Raw genomic sequence first — 18,237 nt, forward strand, 5'->3', positions numbered from 1 at the left:
TCAGGAATGGTGTTTTATTATGTAGATTCAGGAATGGTGTTTTATCATGTAGATTCAGGAATGGTGTTTTATTATGTAGATTCAGGAATGGTGTTTTATCATGTAGATTCAGGAATGGTGCTTTATCATGTAGATTCAGGAATGGTGTTTTATTATGTAGATTCAGGAATGGTGTTTTATCATGTAGATTCAGGAATGGTGTTTTATCATGTAGATTCAGGAATGGTGTTTTATCATGTAGATTCAGGAATGGTGTTTTATTATGTAGATTCAGGAATGGTGCTTTATCATGTAGATTCAGGAATGGTGCTTTATTATGTAGATTCAGGAATGGTGTTTTATTATGTAGATTCAGGAATGGTGTTTTTATTATGTTACTTCGAGGAAGGTGTATTATTATGTAGATTCAGGAAGGGTGTTTTATTATGTAGATCCAGGAATGGTGTTTTATTATGTAGGTTCAGGAATGGTGTTTTATTATGTAGATTCAGGAATGGTGCTTTATCATGTAGATTCAGGAATGGTGTTTTATCATGTAGATTCAGGAATGGTGTTCTATTATGTAGATTCAGGAATGGTGTTTTATTATGTTACTTCAGGGAAGGTGTATTTTGTACGCATGTTTTTCCTTCGAACATGAACATTTTATAGAGAGTTGTATAACGTTTATTCATGTGTATTAACCACTATAGTGAGTTAGAAATTGAAACAAAAAGTTTTTAGAGAGTCATTTCAAGTCGAGACATCAGATACTTTAGCTTTAACTAAAAATTCAGCTAAGTTAATACTTCAAAATATTCGTCCTCAAGTAATAACTTACTACGAACAGGCAGAGCTATTTTTAGACAAAAACTGAACAACCCTGCTTCTACTCCTTCGACTGGTATGGAACGATACACATAAAAACACGAAGCGAGTATTTTGGGATAAAACGCTTAAAAGTTTGTCGGATATACCGATGGCACGTGTCTTCTTGTGCTGAACTTGCAAATAAACTTTAGTGTTATGTGACGGGCTGAAACCTGACACACTGTTGACAGAGAATGCTGTAATGGCGCTTATAAAAAGGACTTTTGAGATACTGTTGACTTTAGTGAGTGGACTGTTTGTCTTAAAACAAAATGTCCAATAATGTGGAAGGATAATGCTAAAAATAGAAAATAATATATAGAAAAAAAATATTGTCATCTTACTCTGTATGAAAATAATAATGACAAAAGTAAGGTTGAAAACGATGCAAATGAGTTCAAAGGTCAACCTGTCCAGATTCAAGTTCAACACATTTCGTATACTTCTAACGTTTTATCCACATTAACCCATGGAATACGGCATGAGGAATATTTCAAAGAAAGATTCTCCATCCTCTCCTCTGGTAAATAAAAGGCTAGTATGTTTTCATGTACAATATGAAAGATTGCTAACGCATCAGAAGTCACTGATAGGACTACAAGTTAGTGCAGGAAGGACTGTAACCAGAAAAACAATGGGAACACTGACATTAGTGTTTGACAGAGCTACAACAAGAACACTTATCAGAATGAAAGTGCTTGACATGACAAGTAACTATACTATAAAAGCACTACTATCAGAATGAAAACGTTTGATAGTAATATTAGTTGCTGAAGGAACATTCCTATCAGAACGAAAGTGCTTGATCACTACTATCAGGACTAGTGTTTGACAGGACTATCAGTTACTGTAGGAACACTGCTATCAGAGAGAAGTGCTTGATAGGACACATATCAAGTGTAGGAACATTGCTATTACAATGAAAGTGCTTGACAAAGAGGGACTGTACTTTACTTTAGGAACACTGCTATCAGAGTGAAAGTGCTTGACAGGACTATCAGTTACTGTATGAACACTGCTATCAGAATGAAAGTGTTTGACAGGACTGTTCTTTACTTTAGGAACACTGCTATCAGAGTGAAAGAGCTTGACAGAACTGTTCTTTACTTTAGGAACACTGCTATCAGAGTGAAAGAGCTTGACAGGACACGTAGCTACATTAAGAACACTGTTTGTCAGAAACTTACCGCCCACACTTTAACAGGATTTGGCAAGACTGTAATCCGATATTTTATTTTAGATAAATTAAGAAACTGTATTCATAATTTAGCTTTAAATAAAAACACAGCCATCCCGTAGATAATGTTTCATGCTCGAAGTGGCCTTGTATATATGCATTGTTATCATTGTAATTCTATTTATGGTGAATAGAAGCTGTCGGCTTCTGTGCCAAGGAAAACAAAAGATAAACAGGCCAGAATCTGTATCACATTGATTTGTTGTAAACATACACTACCGAAAGCAGAACTTAGATATCACGTTACTTTTTCGATTTTATATATCGCTGCATTCACGTGGCGCGTGCATTGTCTGTCTTTAGTAAAAAAGTTTAATTTTTTAAAACAATAATTTCGATGTGCTAGAGAAATCCGGAGTAAAGGACGACGTTCTTACCTCCACAAATAAACACGTAAAAGGGTTAGAAAATCTATGCTGTTCTATTATAAGGAGCTTTCAGTCTAGTATTTTTAGCGTATACGTTACTTTACGACCCCAAATTTAGGAGCTCCACCTTTGCGCGTGCTTGAAGCAGAACGCACGTTTTAGCACGCTTTAGGAGTCGACTTCGCGTTAGACCGTTTTGTTTCTGTCACTTTACACCAGGGGGAGAGGGGGCTGTATCTTATGACACTTATAAATATAGAGACTGTTAAATGCATCCTTTTGAGACCTATCTCAAACCTGTCCAAAAACAAGGCTAGGTGCTGCCAGTTTAGAATAAGAACAAACAAGACGCGGATAGAGTTAAATTTATAGCAAAAAAAGAATTTAAACCGGTTTAGTTTACTACAGAAAGACTGTTTTAATCAGTTAAACTATTATTTTCAAAATGGGTTATTATAAGTATTATAATTATGAAGTACTAACACGTCTCACAGTATAACTTGTGTTCAGCTGGTATCATAATTTTATTAGTTTAAAACATAAATCTCAAAGGACAATTTTGGTCATAGCTTTTTCTTGATGAGATGCAGTTGAAATAACTACATCACTTTGCACACTTACAACTCTGAAAGAAGAGAATCGAAAGTAGCAATAAACTTATAAGTACATGGTTGACAAGTTTACCTACTTTTTATTTTCTTCAAATTCTATCATTTCCGAGGAAATAAAATATATATCGTTTTTTGTTTGTTTGTTTGTTTGTTTTAGTGGTCATCTTTGCCAATAAAATATTGTGTAAGGTTAAACTATTTTCCGATTTACATTTAAAACAAATATTCAAGCCGCAAGCCATTGTACTCCAGGAAAAACTACCCCCCCAAAAAAAACTACCCCCCCCCAAAAAAAACTACTGGTACTCGAAAAACCATTGTAATCGGTGCTTCATAAGCATACTTTATTCAGTTGTTCTGTAGTGAAAATTTTGTACTTAATGAGCTGATTTAAGCCGGTGTTCAGCCGTTTTACAGCAGGAACTGTGAGTACTTCATAAGCACATTATGCTGAACAGCTTTACAATGAAAACTCGGATACTTCATAAGCCTAATATTATCAACCGCTTTACAGTAGAAATAAGCTAATTATACCTAGTTGTCTCATAGTACAAACTAATGTAATTCATAAGTCCATTATACAGAATTGATTTTAGTTGAAAAGCTATTTGTACTCTAAGGGCCGATTATATTTACTTGCTTTGCAGTAAAGATCTATTGGTATTTTTTATGCGCATTATACTCAGCTGCTAAGCAATGAAAAGCTATTGGTACTCCATAAGTTCGTTATTCTCAGCTGCTCTGGAAAACCTAACGTTATCAGTTATTTTAGAAGTCTGTATGTCCAATTATTTCGATATAAAGACTTTTTTGCCATTCGATAGACTATTGTGTTCTACATTAAATACTATTAGTGAAGCTGTAATTCTTTTCACATTATGAACAAATATAGAAGGAATTAACTGTGTTAAAATAAATAAAATAGATAAAAATAACAAAGTTTCATAGTAAATCCTCAATTGTGTAACCAAAGTTAGTGATCTTTCAAAATGAACAAAATTCTAGTCTTTAAAATGTGATGTTATTGGACACACAAACACTTCGCTCTATATTGTCCTGTTCAAAAAAGTAAACATATCTTGTCTTTAAAATGTGATGTTATTGGACACACAAACACTTCGCTCTATATTGTCCTGTTCAAAAAAGTAAACATATCTAGTCTTTAAAATGTGATGTTATTGGACACACAAACACTTCGCTCTATATTGTCCTGTTCATAAAAGTAAACATATTTTAAATTCTACAATTTCCTGCACTTGTAGCTTTTGACATAGTTGTTTTTTACCTTAGAGTCTATACCAATAATCTTGCTGCAGTCCTCACAAGAGTTAGCAAAGACTTGTTCGTAGCAGCGCACACAGTAGGGGTGGTCATCTCTCAGAACGTAGCGTTGACCAGTCAAGGAATCGTCGCACTGCCAGCAGCAGAAATGACCAGCTGTGAGTTCCTTAGGCGCAGATTTTGTGAAATCGTCCGCATAAACAATCTATGAAGAAGTAGTAAAAGAGTATTAACATAATATGACCGGTCATAGGACAGTATTGTACAACAGTATCCAAAATGTTCGAACTTGTATTGATAAATATACTTTACAGAGTCTAGATGGTTTTAGGTCTTCAAAGTATGTTATTTTAACTTTTTCTGTTTATTTCTTCCGTGTTATGAATGTTTTGAATATTTATCTATTTATCTATTAAAAAACAGATTATTTTGGGTTAGGTGATATTAGGTAAGGAGGGATCAGTTAATTTTTTGTTGGTAGTAAATGAGAAAGAGGGTTTTATTTTGGTACTGGGTGAGGAAGGAAAGTTTGATTTTCGTGGTAATACATGAGGAAGAAAAGTTTTGGGGAAGAGTACCAGGTGAAGAGGGGAAGTTTAATTTTGGTGGTACTAAGTGAGGAAGAAAATTTTTATTTTGGTGGTATTGGTGAGAAAGGAAAGTCTAATTTTGGAAATGTTGGGGGAGGAGGGAAAGTTTGATTATGATGACACTAAATGAGAAGGTATGTTTGATTTTAATGGTACTAACTGAGGATCAAAAGTTTCATTTTGGTGGTACTAAATGAGGAGGGAAAGTTTAATTTTAGTAGTGTTAAGTAAGGAGGGAAAGTTTGATTTTGATGGTAATACACGAATAAAACGTTTTATTCATGTGATACTAGGTGAGGAGGGAAACTTAATTTTGGAGGTACTGAAAGAGAAAGATAATTTTATTTTGTTGGTACCAGATGAGAAGGGAAAATTCAATTTTCGAAATGTAAGGAGAGGAAGGAAAAGTTTGATTTTGGTGGTACTAAACAAAAACGTGTGTTTAATTTTGGTGGTATTAATTGAGGAAGAAAGTATAATTTTGGTGGTACTAAATGAGGAGGAAAATTTAATTTTGATAGTTTTAGGTGAGGAGAGAAAGTTTCATTTTGGTGGTACTAAATGAAGAGGAAAGATTAATTTTGATAGTGTTACGTGAGAAGGGAAAATTTCATTTTGGTGGTACTAAATGAGGAGGAAAGTTTAATTTTGGTAGTGTTAGGTGAGGAGGGAAAGTTTCATTAAATTAGGAGGAAATTGATATTTTATTGATTCTAAGTTAGGAGAGCAGTTTAATTTTGGTGGTTTTTAGGTAATGAGGAAAATGTATTTTTGGTGGTTTTAAGGTTGGGAGGGACGGGCTCATTTTGGTGCTACTAAATTAGGAGGAAATTATAATTTAGTGATACTAAGTGAGAAGGAAAGTTTAATTATAATGGTACTAAATGAGGAGAGTTTGATTTTTATAGTACTAGGTGAGGAGGAAAAGTTTGATTTTGGTGGTAATAAATGAGGCGAAAAGTTTGGTGGTATTGGATGAGGAGGGAAGCTTAATTCTACTGGTATTAAATTAAGAAGAAATTTTCATTTTGATGGTATTAAGTGAGGATGAAAAATTAAATTTTAGTGATACTAATTAAGGGGTAAGTTTAATTTTGATAGTTTTAAGGTAAGGAGGAACAGGTTGATTTTGATGGTACTAAGTGAAGATGTAAAACTATATTTTATTGGTACTAATTAAGGAGGAAAGTTTAATTTCGGTGGTTTTAAGGTAAGGAGGACCAGGTTGATTATGATGGTACTAAATGAGAAAGAAAATTTATTTTGGTGGTAGTAGGTGAGGACGAAAATTTTTAGTTTTGTAGTATTAGTTGGGCAGGAAAAATTCAGGTAATGACATTAGTTTTACAGTTAATAGTAGATAAGGGTTCGAGCTTACACCAAAGATAAACATCATTGAATTAACGGTGGTCAAAGTTACAACAATAACAAATATTGATAATCTTTAAATAGGTATTGTTGAAGGTCACGTGATTCAACAATGTCTAATGTAAAGGATATTTTCAATACCTTTAATTTGATTGTGTTTGGAACTTTCGAATGCTAGGCCTAATTGCAACAGAATGATCATTTTTACGGAAATAATTTCTTGAATTGATATTATTGCGTGATGAACGTGGCTTTTAAAGGCTTCCATAACACAAATTCAAATCAACTACTAATGAAACCCAAGAAAAACCGCGGCAAGTTTACGAAGTTGCAGCACTACAAATATGGGATTCCATTCACTGCGCTAAAGGAAAAACAAAAAACACACATAGCAGCATGTCATAAGTAACCGCCCTCATTCTTGACAATTTTCAATATATGGAAAACGCGTCTGAGGATACATCGTCAGCCTACGTTAACATTCTAGAAACAAAGGTGCAAAAAATCACTTTCATATTTATATGCTTTAAAATCCCATTGTTCTAAAGTAGTAAGGCCCAGTTCATTGTTATATCTTATAATATATATATATATATATTAATTTGTCGTAAAAATATATGATCTTCTAATTTTCAAGTAAAATAATTTAAATTTTTATTTATGTATTTATTTCCACTCCACTCTAAAAATTTAGATTATTTCATTTAAATTATTCAATAAGAAAAGTAAACTTTTAAAGAGTCACACTGGCATCCTGTAAACCCGTTCCCCTTTTGTCTGTTTTTTTTTTCAGTAACGTTTCGGGCGACGAAGCCTACTTTACGGGGGTTAGATTATCATTATTTTATAGCAATGCCATTACATTTCAAAGACAAACACAAACGCGATATACTCATAAGTTGACATCAAAGACTGGCTCATTATTTTCGATCAATATTCGTAGTTTTTATCAAAGTATACATGCTCACAGAAAAACTGTGTTAATAACTGTAGATAAAGCACGTGCTTTACTTAATATTTCATCTGTCTGACGTTTGTTTGGCCAACATCCTAAATAAAATTGACAGAAATAGTAACAACTCTTGTCAACGAACTAATGACAGCTAAAGCCTAAAAGAAATATCACAGATTTTTTTGGCTGCCGAAAATTGGTAGGTTATTTGTTTGTTTAAACCTAAAGCTGCACATTAGGCTATCTACGTCGTATCAACCACAGGTGTCGAACCTCACATTTTAACGATATGAGTCCTCGTTCTCACCGGAGAGTAAACAGTGGGCTAACGGAAATTCTGACGTCTTTTCTACTTAGAACATCAGGGAATTGGATTAATATAAGTTTGTCAAAAAAAAAAAATTACCGGAACAATTGTACGGAAATTAACTGAAATATAACAGTTGCTACAGCACTCAAGATGTTAAAATTATTTTTCTCCTTGTTCAAACTACAAGCATTTAATGTTGTAAATCGAATATTAATAAAGCGTCTTTAACCTGAACTTAAAGAGTATTGATGCTAACTTAGCTAAATTGACACTTCACAATAAAAAGTCTGATATTAAATATTTATCAGATGAATGATAATTATTTAGAGGAAAAAATCTCAGAGAGACATATAGCATGCGCCTAGAGTGATAAATACATATATATGTGTATAAAACTGCACCAAAACATTAAAATTTTGGCCCAACTCTGTACGCTCACGCTGCCTTCAAAACATTTACAAGTGGAAAACGAAAAAAAAACCATGTATCCTAGATAGGTAATTAATTTCTACCTCATTTCTAGATTCATCCTGAAATTGCAGTCCATCAGAAGTCCTCTCGTCCGTGTCCACTTCATAGCTAATTTTTGTCTTCTTTTTTGTTTTCTTCGTCTTTCGAACTTCGGTAACAGTGTAGTCTTCAGACATGGTCGGCAAGAAATAAAAATAAGGTAGCTGGTTGTGCCACAACGGACTGGTTAAACTACACAAATGCCACCTTCAACCAGGAGACACACGTCTTCTCTCCGTTATCTTACCGCTGAGCCCATCCTGGATTCGTTAATTTAGTATATGGGGGAGGAGAGCTTGTCATTCGGACTAAGAAATTTTATATTTCGCGCCGATCTTGGAAGAATGATAGCGGTTTACTTAAACATGACGTCATTTGACCCGCCAGTGGATCTACTTACGAGGATCACATGCACATGTTTTTACAATTTCCCTCTTTCTTATTCAGTAGTGATTCTTGTAGTTTCAAGCTACAAGAATACGAGAATAACCAAATCGTGTCGTGTGCAAATGCCTGGGAACTTGCCCACCCTCTAAGAGTTAGATTTTCATGCTGTTACAAGGGGTCCAAATAAGGACGTAGCCGCCTTCTATCCAACGCTGTTTCTTCCACACACCAGCATTCTAAGATGCCAAGCTCTTGAAACCAGCTGGGGTGGTAGTTTTATAAACTTTGATGTGATGTCTCTAACTATTTTAGTAAACAATAAGTCAAATTTGAATAAATGTATATGTATACGATATATATATATATCTTTCCATAATAGGCAGGTTTGTTTGTTTGTTGTAGTTTTTTTCGTTTTATCTACTTAACACTTCCACGTGCCATGTTTAATCTTCCCGTACAACTGGACAAAGTGACTACTAAGCCTCATCATAATGTTCCTACCGTTTCCCTCGCTGGAGATTTAAAAATAAGCGGACACAGTAAAGTATCAAGCATCTATGATCTCTTTAGCAGCGGCTGAGCGGCTCATAGAATGGCTTTGAGTTGTTTTTCTGTTGTTTTTTTTAGTACAAACGTTTTAGCTCATAACTTTGTTATCTCTTGACCGATTTGAGATCTGATTACAGTTTTGAACTCAGAAGGGCAAACACTTTCGATTGATGTATTAGATCACGCTCAAGGTCTCGTATAGTAATTTATTCTAATCCTGCCTAAAAGAATTTCAAGTGCCGCGGCTATTAAGGATTCCCTCTTGTTTTATTATATATTTAATTCCTAAAGACACTCAAAAGGCGAGACATTTAACATTCAGCTATAAAAACGAGATACTTAACACTTTACCTTAAAAAACAAAACATTTAACATTCTGTTAGAAAAAGCAAGACAGTGGGAAAGCGGTAAGTCTACGAACTTACACCGCTAAAATTGGGGTCGAGTCCCCGCGGTGGGCACAGCAGATAGTCCAATGTGGCTTTATTCTAAAACAAACACACAAGACTGACATTTTCTAAGCGTCACTTTAACACTTAAATGATGAGTGATATCTACTAAAATGATTTATCTTTTATTTTTTCATGGACTTTAAAAGAAATACTGAAAAAGGCAAAATAATTGTAATGTTAAAGGTTTAAATAATTGGAACTCTACATCTTATCAATCTTCATTGTAACTTTTGTCTTTGAAATGTCTGTAACAGTTTCTGACTGGGAAATTCTAACGATTTGCTCTCAGAAATATTGTTTTCAGTAAAACGTACAACAGAATGTGTTTTATATTAATGACGTCTGAGTGAAACTGTCTACCGTAAAAAGAGCTTCAACAAAACTCACACCAAACTTTTCATAGAAAAGTCTTCTTGAATTTCAAAAATGATCACAAAACTCATTAGAAAGACTTTATAGAAATTGTCACTGAAGTTTAAAAAACGCCTACAAAAAACAGTTACCGAAGGCGATGTTTCACAATCTTCATAGTAGTTTTCCTTGAGCAGCAGTTGTGATATATAATATGAGAAACAACTGTATTTACATAATATCCAACAGTAATGATATCTATAGTCTGAGAAACAACTGTAGTTACGTCATATCCAACAGTAGTGTTATATAATCCGAGAAACAACTGCACTTATATAATATTCAACACTAGTGATACATATATATAGTCTGAGAAACAACTGCATTTACATTATATTCAACAGTAGTGATATATATATATATGTAGTCTGACAAACAACTGCACATACATAATATTGAACACTAGTGATATATATATATATATAGTCTGAGAAACAACTGCACTTACATAATATTCAGCACTAGTGATACATATATAGTCTGAGAAACAGCTGCACTTACATAATATTCAACACTAGTGATATATATATAGTCTGAGAAACATCTGCACTTACATAATATTCAGCACTAGTGATACATATATAGTCTGAGAAACAACTGCACTTATATAATATTCAGCACTAGTGATACATATATAGTCTGAGAAACAACTGCACTTATATAATATTCAGCACTAGTGATACATATATAGTCTGAGAAACAACTGCACTTACATAATATTCAACACTAGTGATATATATATAGTCTGAGAAACAACTGCAATTTTTGCTTATATTAGGGCGGGGTCTTCATACAGAATTATAGTTGGGGGTGAAATATGGATAAAAAATCGAGATTGATTTTACGTTCCCATTTCAGAGAATGAAAATCAGTCGATGAAATAAAACAAAACCTTATAAATATTCATGTTATTGTTTATTCATTAGAGGAAACATAAAATGAACACAATTACAGATAAAGAACCAAAGCAGGATAAGCGACAAGCAAAAGAAACTACTATTTACAAACACACACACACACGAATACACTAAAAATCAGTGAAACATAATCAATTAAAATCGTGCAGTATGATACAAAGAAAACAAAATAAAGTATACCATTTGCGTATAAACTGTAAAGCGTATTTACTGTAAAGCATATAAACCCCAGCAGGATAACTGTGGTAACAGCACCGTGAAAGCACTGAAGGCTTGCTGTCTTACCAGAATTTTGGCGTGTATTCTAATATCACAAGTGCTTTAAAATGTTTCTGTTGGAGAAGAAAAACTTACCGAAGAGTATAACTACTGAAGCTAAGAGACCAGTAAAAGTTTGAGAAAAATACTGTAGTTTTTACATTTTATTCTTTGTCATTAATTTTGAAGCCGATTTTTAGTCTTTTAATCTTAGTTAATATATATATAAACGTATTTTAGTCCCGAGCCCGATTACAAACATTAGAGCACCTTATATGCTAATGCATTATACAGTATCTGGTGTCTTCCACCGCCTCTCTGGTAGCTGTCTCTAATTTAGTAGTGATAGACTAGATGGAAGGAAGCCAGTCAACATCAACTTCCACCAACTTTTGGGTTACTCTTTTAAAAACGAAAAATGGATTGACCGTAACGTCATAACGCCCTCACGGCTGAAAAGGCGAGCATGTTCGGCAACGGAAATTCGAACCTTCGACCCACAGATCGCGATTCGATCGCCCTAGCTACCAGGCCATGCCGGGTAAGTTTATATATTCATTTGTGTATGTATATATACATGTCTGTGTGTGTGTGTGTATGTACTTGCGTTTATAAATTTTACTGTAAGCAAACCGAATTTATATTTGCAATCAGGAGAGGTCATATTGTGGTCATAAATTTGTAACACCTGTTAATACATGGCAGGTCTCCAAGTTCCAAAACGAAACTTCTGGAATCATATGACTGTTGATAAACTTCGTAACAAAACCAGTGGCTGAGTAGTTTAAATGTTATAAAGAAGAGGGGGGGGGCTTTTAAAACTACATCCCACTCTCGTGGAAGTTCAGGCCAAGATTTATGTCTGCGATTTTGACATTGCTCATTGTGCCAAAGTTAACTTTTTTTCTTTTCGTAGATCGTATGACAAAAATAAATATGTGCATTTACTGACACTCTCCTTATATGTTATTTAATTATCAGACAGCATCGACTAGAACCTGATAGTTTAGTGACCCCGTATTAACTGTTCTTAAGAAGAATAGAGCTACGTGTTCTTACCAGTATTTATTAATTAGTTGTAGAGCAGTAACGTCTTTCACATGATAGTTGTCTCGCGTTTATCTATATTTCATTTCTCAAGAAGTAACGCCTGTAATCACGCGGTTTTGGTGAACCTTTTCGATTTATTAAGCAGGCACTAGAAAAATAATAATGGGATACCAATCTTCCAACTGACGAAACAGCCCGCCACTCCTAGCCCTGGTGATTAATTTGTTTTAAACTTAGCTTTACCTATGGACAGTAACAAAAGAATCGAAAAAGGTTTTTTTGTTATTACGCCCCCAGTGGCACAGCGGTATGTCTGCGGACTTAAAACGCTAGAAACCGGGTTTCGATACCCGTGGTGGGCAGAGCACAGATAGCCCATTGTGTAGCTTTGTGCTTAATTCCAAACAAACAAAGTTGTTATTTCTGTTTGAATTTATAAAAAAACAACAGCAAAACCTTCTACATAGTTCATTGCCCTAAATTGTAGCGGTGATTAGGTTTAGGGAATTTATTACATTTCTAGAAGAAGAGAATTAAAAACTTTGCTATAGAAGACGAATATAATTTTTAAACTTATTTTTTAAATGGAGTCAGTGTCGTATCTCAATTTATTCTGTACTGAAAATCATTCATATATCTTATACCTCTGACTAATTATTTGTAGCGTACAGATGTTTATTGTCCATAAAATTATTTTGTAATTCCTTTGAATTTAGGTTCTATTTACGGTTTAAACTAGTCATGTTGCTCAACTATAACTGTGAACTATTTCTTACAAGCTCATTATTATCATAATGTTTTTACAACTCAGCCCAACTGATAATGAGTTTCTCACGTAAGAAGTTGCTTGTGAGACATTATACATCGCTGACTCTAAAATCCACTACGTAAAGTTGGAGTTGCTTTGCATGAGGATTAGCGGTCTATTCCAATAGCAAGTGTAAGTAACACAGTCGAGACTGTGGTTAATGCTACTTCAGTGGTCAAGATGTTTGATTATATAGTATACCTATTCACATTGAATTTTCCATTACAGAAAAAAAAAGTAAATTTAAAATACCAGTAAATAGGGAAATAAGGTAATTTATAGTATCGTCCCTTTACAAAAAAAAAGAAAGTTAAACGTTTTTCTCTATTCTCCAGGAATATTTATCTTATTAAAACAACCTTACTCGGATTTATAAGTCAAAATAAATCACGGGTGTTTGTCTTAGTGTTTCATCCGACCTTTTTTTTTCTTCAAGATTTTCTTATTACAACAGCCTGGGGTCATTAGCTACTTAATACTGACTTGTCACCAATTGGCTCGAATCCTGTAAAAAGTACCCCACATTCTGTATAAAATACTGCTGGTCTCTCTGAATAAAAAAATAAGCAAACTTAACATTACAATATCAGTATCACTTTACACTTGAACATCTTTGCATCCCAAGCAGGGTTTGTCTATAATTTTTCACGATGATGATAATACGAAAATATCGTTATATGCAGTCAGAATTATATTTACAAGAAGAGAACCGCGTGTAATTCATATTTTTGTCTACAGCTTTTTTTTTTTCTTCAATTTTCTCATAAGAACATTATTTATGTTAACTCAATGTTCCCTTCTTTCATGTGTTAAAACCGCAATAACAACAACAACAACAAAAATACAGCTTCATCTAATCATCAGTGATAAAGCCCACATATTCAACTGACTTCCTTCGAGCTGTAAAAATGATTTATCTAAGTGATCTATTAAGAGCACTCCCGGTGTAACGAAACAAGGTAAAAATTAATTCTCGTGCTTCGGAAACGTTTGGAAAAGCTTTTTTGTTTGTCTAAAACACTTGATGAAATCGTTATTTTTACTGTTTTTGAATGCTGAAGAAGATAAAATCTTCGGCAGTGAGTACGATAACGTGTCTTTCAATACGCATCATGTCTGTGAGGGTGAAATGCCACTAAACAACATGATTATATTTGGCTGAGTACCAGAAAGACAACTGTGAACAGATATTTTAAGTAGATGTTCGTTTCTTTTCAGAATTGTATTCAAACCGTCCCTCATTTTGAACTTATAGACTAGAGGGAAGGCGGTTAGTCGATAGCGCGCACAACCAACTGTTGGATTACTCTTATTTAATCAACTAGTGGGATTTAACTGTCATTCGTATGACGCATCCGTGGTCCTAAAGTGCGGAGCGCGTTTTTGTGGTAATGTTTCGCGCATTGTAAATTCTCGGATTCACACTCCGGGCACAGTAGGCCACGCCCGACTTCTGAGCACTGAGTGGTGTTATTTTATTTCTCGATATTTTTCAATGAGTGGTACAAGGTAACATTTAGTATAATAAAACACAAAATTTACCATAATAGTAACACAAAATGAGAAACAAACTGAGACAGTTTTAGTGAATAAAAAAATCATAAGATATCGTCAGAGTTAAAGGACCTTGTGGTTCAGTGGTGAACTTCAGGTATTATAACTCTACAAACTTTAGTTCAATACTATTATTGTCATAGTGCAGGTAACCGTTTGTGTAGCTTTTCGCACAGAAATAAACAAACAGTAAATAAAGGTTAAACAGTGACAGGTCAGTAGCTTTGATAAATTTCGTTCCAAAAAATATAATTCAAGGAAAGTACAACGACCAATACAAGGAACAGGTATAGACATTTTATTATAGGTTTATGGACGACTTAATAAAGACAGGAGATAAGGTCCATTAGAATAAATTAACCAAAACCTTCCTCTTTGTAATGATGGCAATTTTCCACAATAACTGGATAATAATGTGATAATTTCAATTCATTATATTTAAGCTATGACAAAACAAAATCGCTATTATAAAATCATCTCAGATACACCGACACCCCCACCCCACTCTAGTTCATTCTAAAGCAAATCAGGCATCTGATGATCTACCATGTAATTAAAATGTAATTGGTGGGGTATTCGGCCTACTTTCGTAAGTATACATTTGGCAGAAATGGCATTAGATCTCTACAGTTCATGAAATTATACTTGATTTATGGGTATGGTAATCATAAACATTAAGGACAGCCTACCATCCATATTGCGAGTTTAAAACTAAAGTGTTGATAAGGTACTGAAATATCTGATTGGTCCAATTGCGGCAGCGTGATGTATAAACTGTAACATTGCAAAAGATGTAGAAGTTGGTATATTCACCAATGATTATTCCTGCCCACATTATACTTCCAACACTGCCACATGTGTTACACTTTTGTATAAAAATGAGATAATGGAACTAGCTCTAGATTCTTTCCAAACGAGTAAACGTATGCTATATAGCGGTAAGATGAATCTGTAAAAAGGATGTTGCTCCATGTGTTGTTAAGTATTTGTACACCGACAAGTTTTCTGGTTGCGGCTGCGAACAAATGATTCAACCTCAAAGCAGATACCCTATGATTGTGGCGAACCAGAATCAAAAGATATTGGTCGATTGCTTGTGTTGTGCTTGATGGTCAACGTCGTTAATCATTGACTTGAAAGCAATTCCACATCCTGCTAACAATACTTTGGTACAAAAGCAGTTGGTTGCTTGTGGTGCGGTTGATGGTCTACTTCCTTCATCATTGGCTTTGAAGTGTTTTCACTTTCCACTAACAACACTTTGAAACACTTTTAGTAATTCGTACTAGTTTTCTGTGGTTAGCTAACTTCCATTCAACGGATGGTTCTCTATATGGGGAAACATCCGTGACTCACTTCAAAGTGATAACTGAAACAAGGTTGTGTGAGAGCACTTTGGGTTGAATGAAGAGTCATTTACATTTCACATATGGGGACTGGTCATTAGATATCCCAATTCGCCTAACCATGAACTAAAATGGGTGGCTGACATTATTTTATAACAGTGTTTTTGCCTTTTTTTATGGCTGCAATATTACAAATTCCGATTACCCTTTAGTAGTTTCATACAGTGTAGTATTGGTTGAAACTTAAAGATAATACTTAAAGAGGTTTTACAGACCAGTGTGTATGAGGATAACCGAAGATAGCAGCTAACCCTCCATACATCAGGGTGTATTTCAAGCGATATTTAACCCTTTATAATATTATGTTTGAGAACTGTATCATATAATGAAATGAGTTGTTAGATGCACCACAAGCCAGGAGATTTGTAGTATAATTGCAGTGAATTGAATAGTTTACATCAATCTGTTTAATTATAGAAAGAGAAAGGTCATATCTTTCCCTTTAGATGTTATCAACAATTCAGTTATGTGTGTGTATATATATATACATATAGCCCACGTTTCAGCCAATATCGATTTTGCCATGACCATGATACAATTATTGAGGAAAGTAAAGGAGAAAAACAAGATAACCACATGAGACAACAATATTCTCCAGTTGAGAAAGAGAGCAAACTAGCAGAAACTAGATAACCACATGAGACAACAATATTCTCCAGTTGAGGATGAGAGCAAACTAGCAGAAACAAGATAACCACATGAGATAACAATATTCTCCAGTTGAGAAAGAGAGCAAACTAGCAGAAACTAGAAACCACATGAGACAACAATATTCTCCAGTTGAGGATGAGAGCAAACTAGCAGAAACAAGATAACCACATGAGATAACAATATTCTCCAGTTGAGGATGAGAGCAAACTAGCAGAAACTAGATAACCACATGAGACAACAATATTCTCCAGTTGAGGATGAGAGCAAACTAGCAGAAACTAGATAACCACATGAGACAACAATATTCTCCAGTTGAGGATGGGAGCAAACTAGCAGAAACTAGATAACCACATGAGACAACAATATTCTCCAGTTGAGAATGAGAGCAAACTAGCAGAAACTAGATAACTAGATTATTAGCAGTGAATATCACGTTCTATAGAACTAGTGTAGTCAACGTGGCAGTGTTTAGATTATTAGCTGTGAATATCACGTTCTATAGAACTAGCGTAGTCAATGTGGCAATGTTTAGATTATTAGCAGTGAATATCACGTTCTATAGAACAAGCGTAGTCAATGTGGCAATGTTTAGATTATTAGACGTGAATATCACGTTCTATAGAACTAGTGTAGTCAACGTGGCAATGTTTAGATTATTAGCAGTGAATATCACGTTCTATAGAACAAGCGTAGTCAATGTGGCAATGTTTAGATTATTAGAAGTGAATATCACGTTCTATAGAACTAGCGTAGTCAACGTGGCAATGTTTAGATTATTAGAAGTGAATATCACGTTCTATAGAACTAGCGTAGTCAACGCGGAAATAGAGGACAATATAAAATCCTTGCTAGGGATAGCAGTGAACAAAAATGACGTATTAAGCAAACTCTTTTGATCAATAGACTTACACCAAAATTTATTATCTTCAGAGAAGATGAGTATGTCAAGAGTTTTTTAGACATCCTAACATTAAATTCACTGTTATAGACATCCTAACATTACATTCACTGTTGAACATCAATAAAACCACCAACTTCCATTCTTAGCCCTCTTTAATTATAATAGATATGGCCAACTTGAATGTGAGATTTTCCTTAAGAAGACTTTCACAGGGTTACATTTTAAGTTTGATGATTACATACTACTGTCTTTTAAGAAATGTTTGGTTAAAATATTGTTTCGCCGAGCACTCAAATTAACCAGTAAATATATTTTTTCTTTAAAAAGATGGGAATATTGAGGAATTCCTACTAAGAATGGCTTTTCAATAAGTACTACATAAAAACATTCAAAACTGTTTAAATAACACGTGTCTTTCTACACCACTTAACTGTAAGGTAGAAGAACAAAAACGAAACGTTTATCCCCCCCATACCCTGGAAAACAGGCTCTTCGATTAGAAATCAGTTACGTAAGCTGTGTCATCAACATACTCTCGAGTGAAGCTGAGATGTGCGTTTAAGCCTGTATAAAGATAATAGTATTTATTCAGATATAAGGATCGTATACCTATCTTCAAAACTTCTAATCTGATATATGAATATATATATAATCTAATTGTTCTTAAGGTCATATGGGTTCCACCACCAGGTAGATGTCAGTCAGTGTACAAGAACATGCAAATTTAAGATCTACGCCATTTTCAAGTAAAAGAAACATTCGTTGAATGAATGTAATGAACCTATAAATAGAAGACAATATAAAGATGTAATGAACT

At 34.2% G+C, this 18,237-nt stretch overlaps 1 protein-coding gene across 1 annotated transcript in view; it reads right to left on the reverse strand.

Annotated features, from left to right (window-relative positions):
- LOC106466188 (four and a half LIM domains protein 2-like) overlaps positions 1 to 8,500 on the reverse strand; it is a 20,439-nt gene extending 11,939 nt beyond the window's left edge. Inside the window, exons 1-2 of the mRNA XM_013926430.2 lie at positions 8,079 to 8,500; positions 4,351 to 4,551 (exon numbers count right to left, since the gene is read on the reverse strand). Coding sequence (XP_013781884.1) covers positions 4,351 to 4,551; positions 8,079 to 8,213 — 336 coding nt within the window. The 5' untranslated portion in view covers positions 8,214 to 8,500. The remainder of the gene's footprint in view (positions 1 to 4,350; positions 4,552 to 8,078) is intronic.
- Between the last annotated feature and the right edge of the window lie 9,737 nt (positions 8,501 to 18,237).

Source organism: Limulus polyphemus, unplaced genomic scaffold (assembly GCF_000517525.1).
Source record: "Limulus polyphemus unplaced genomic scaffold, Limulus_polyphemus-2.1.2 Scaffold2181, whole genome shotgun sequence".
Taxonomy (NCBI): Eukaryota; Metazoa; Arthropoda; class Merostomata; order Xiphosura; family Limulidae; genus Limulus; species Limulus polyphemus.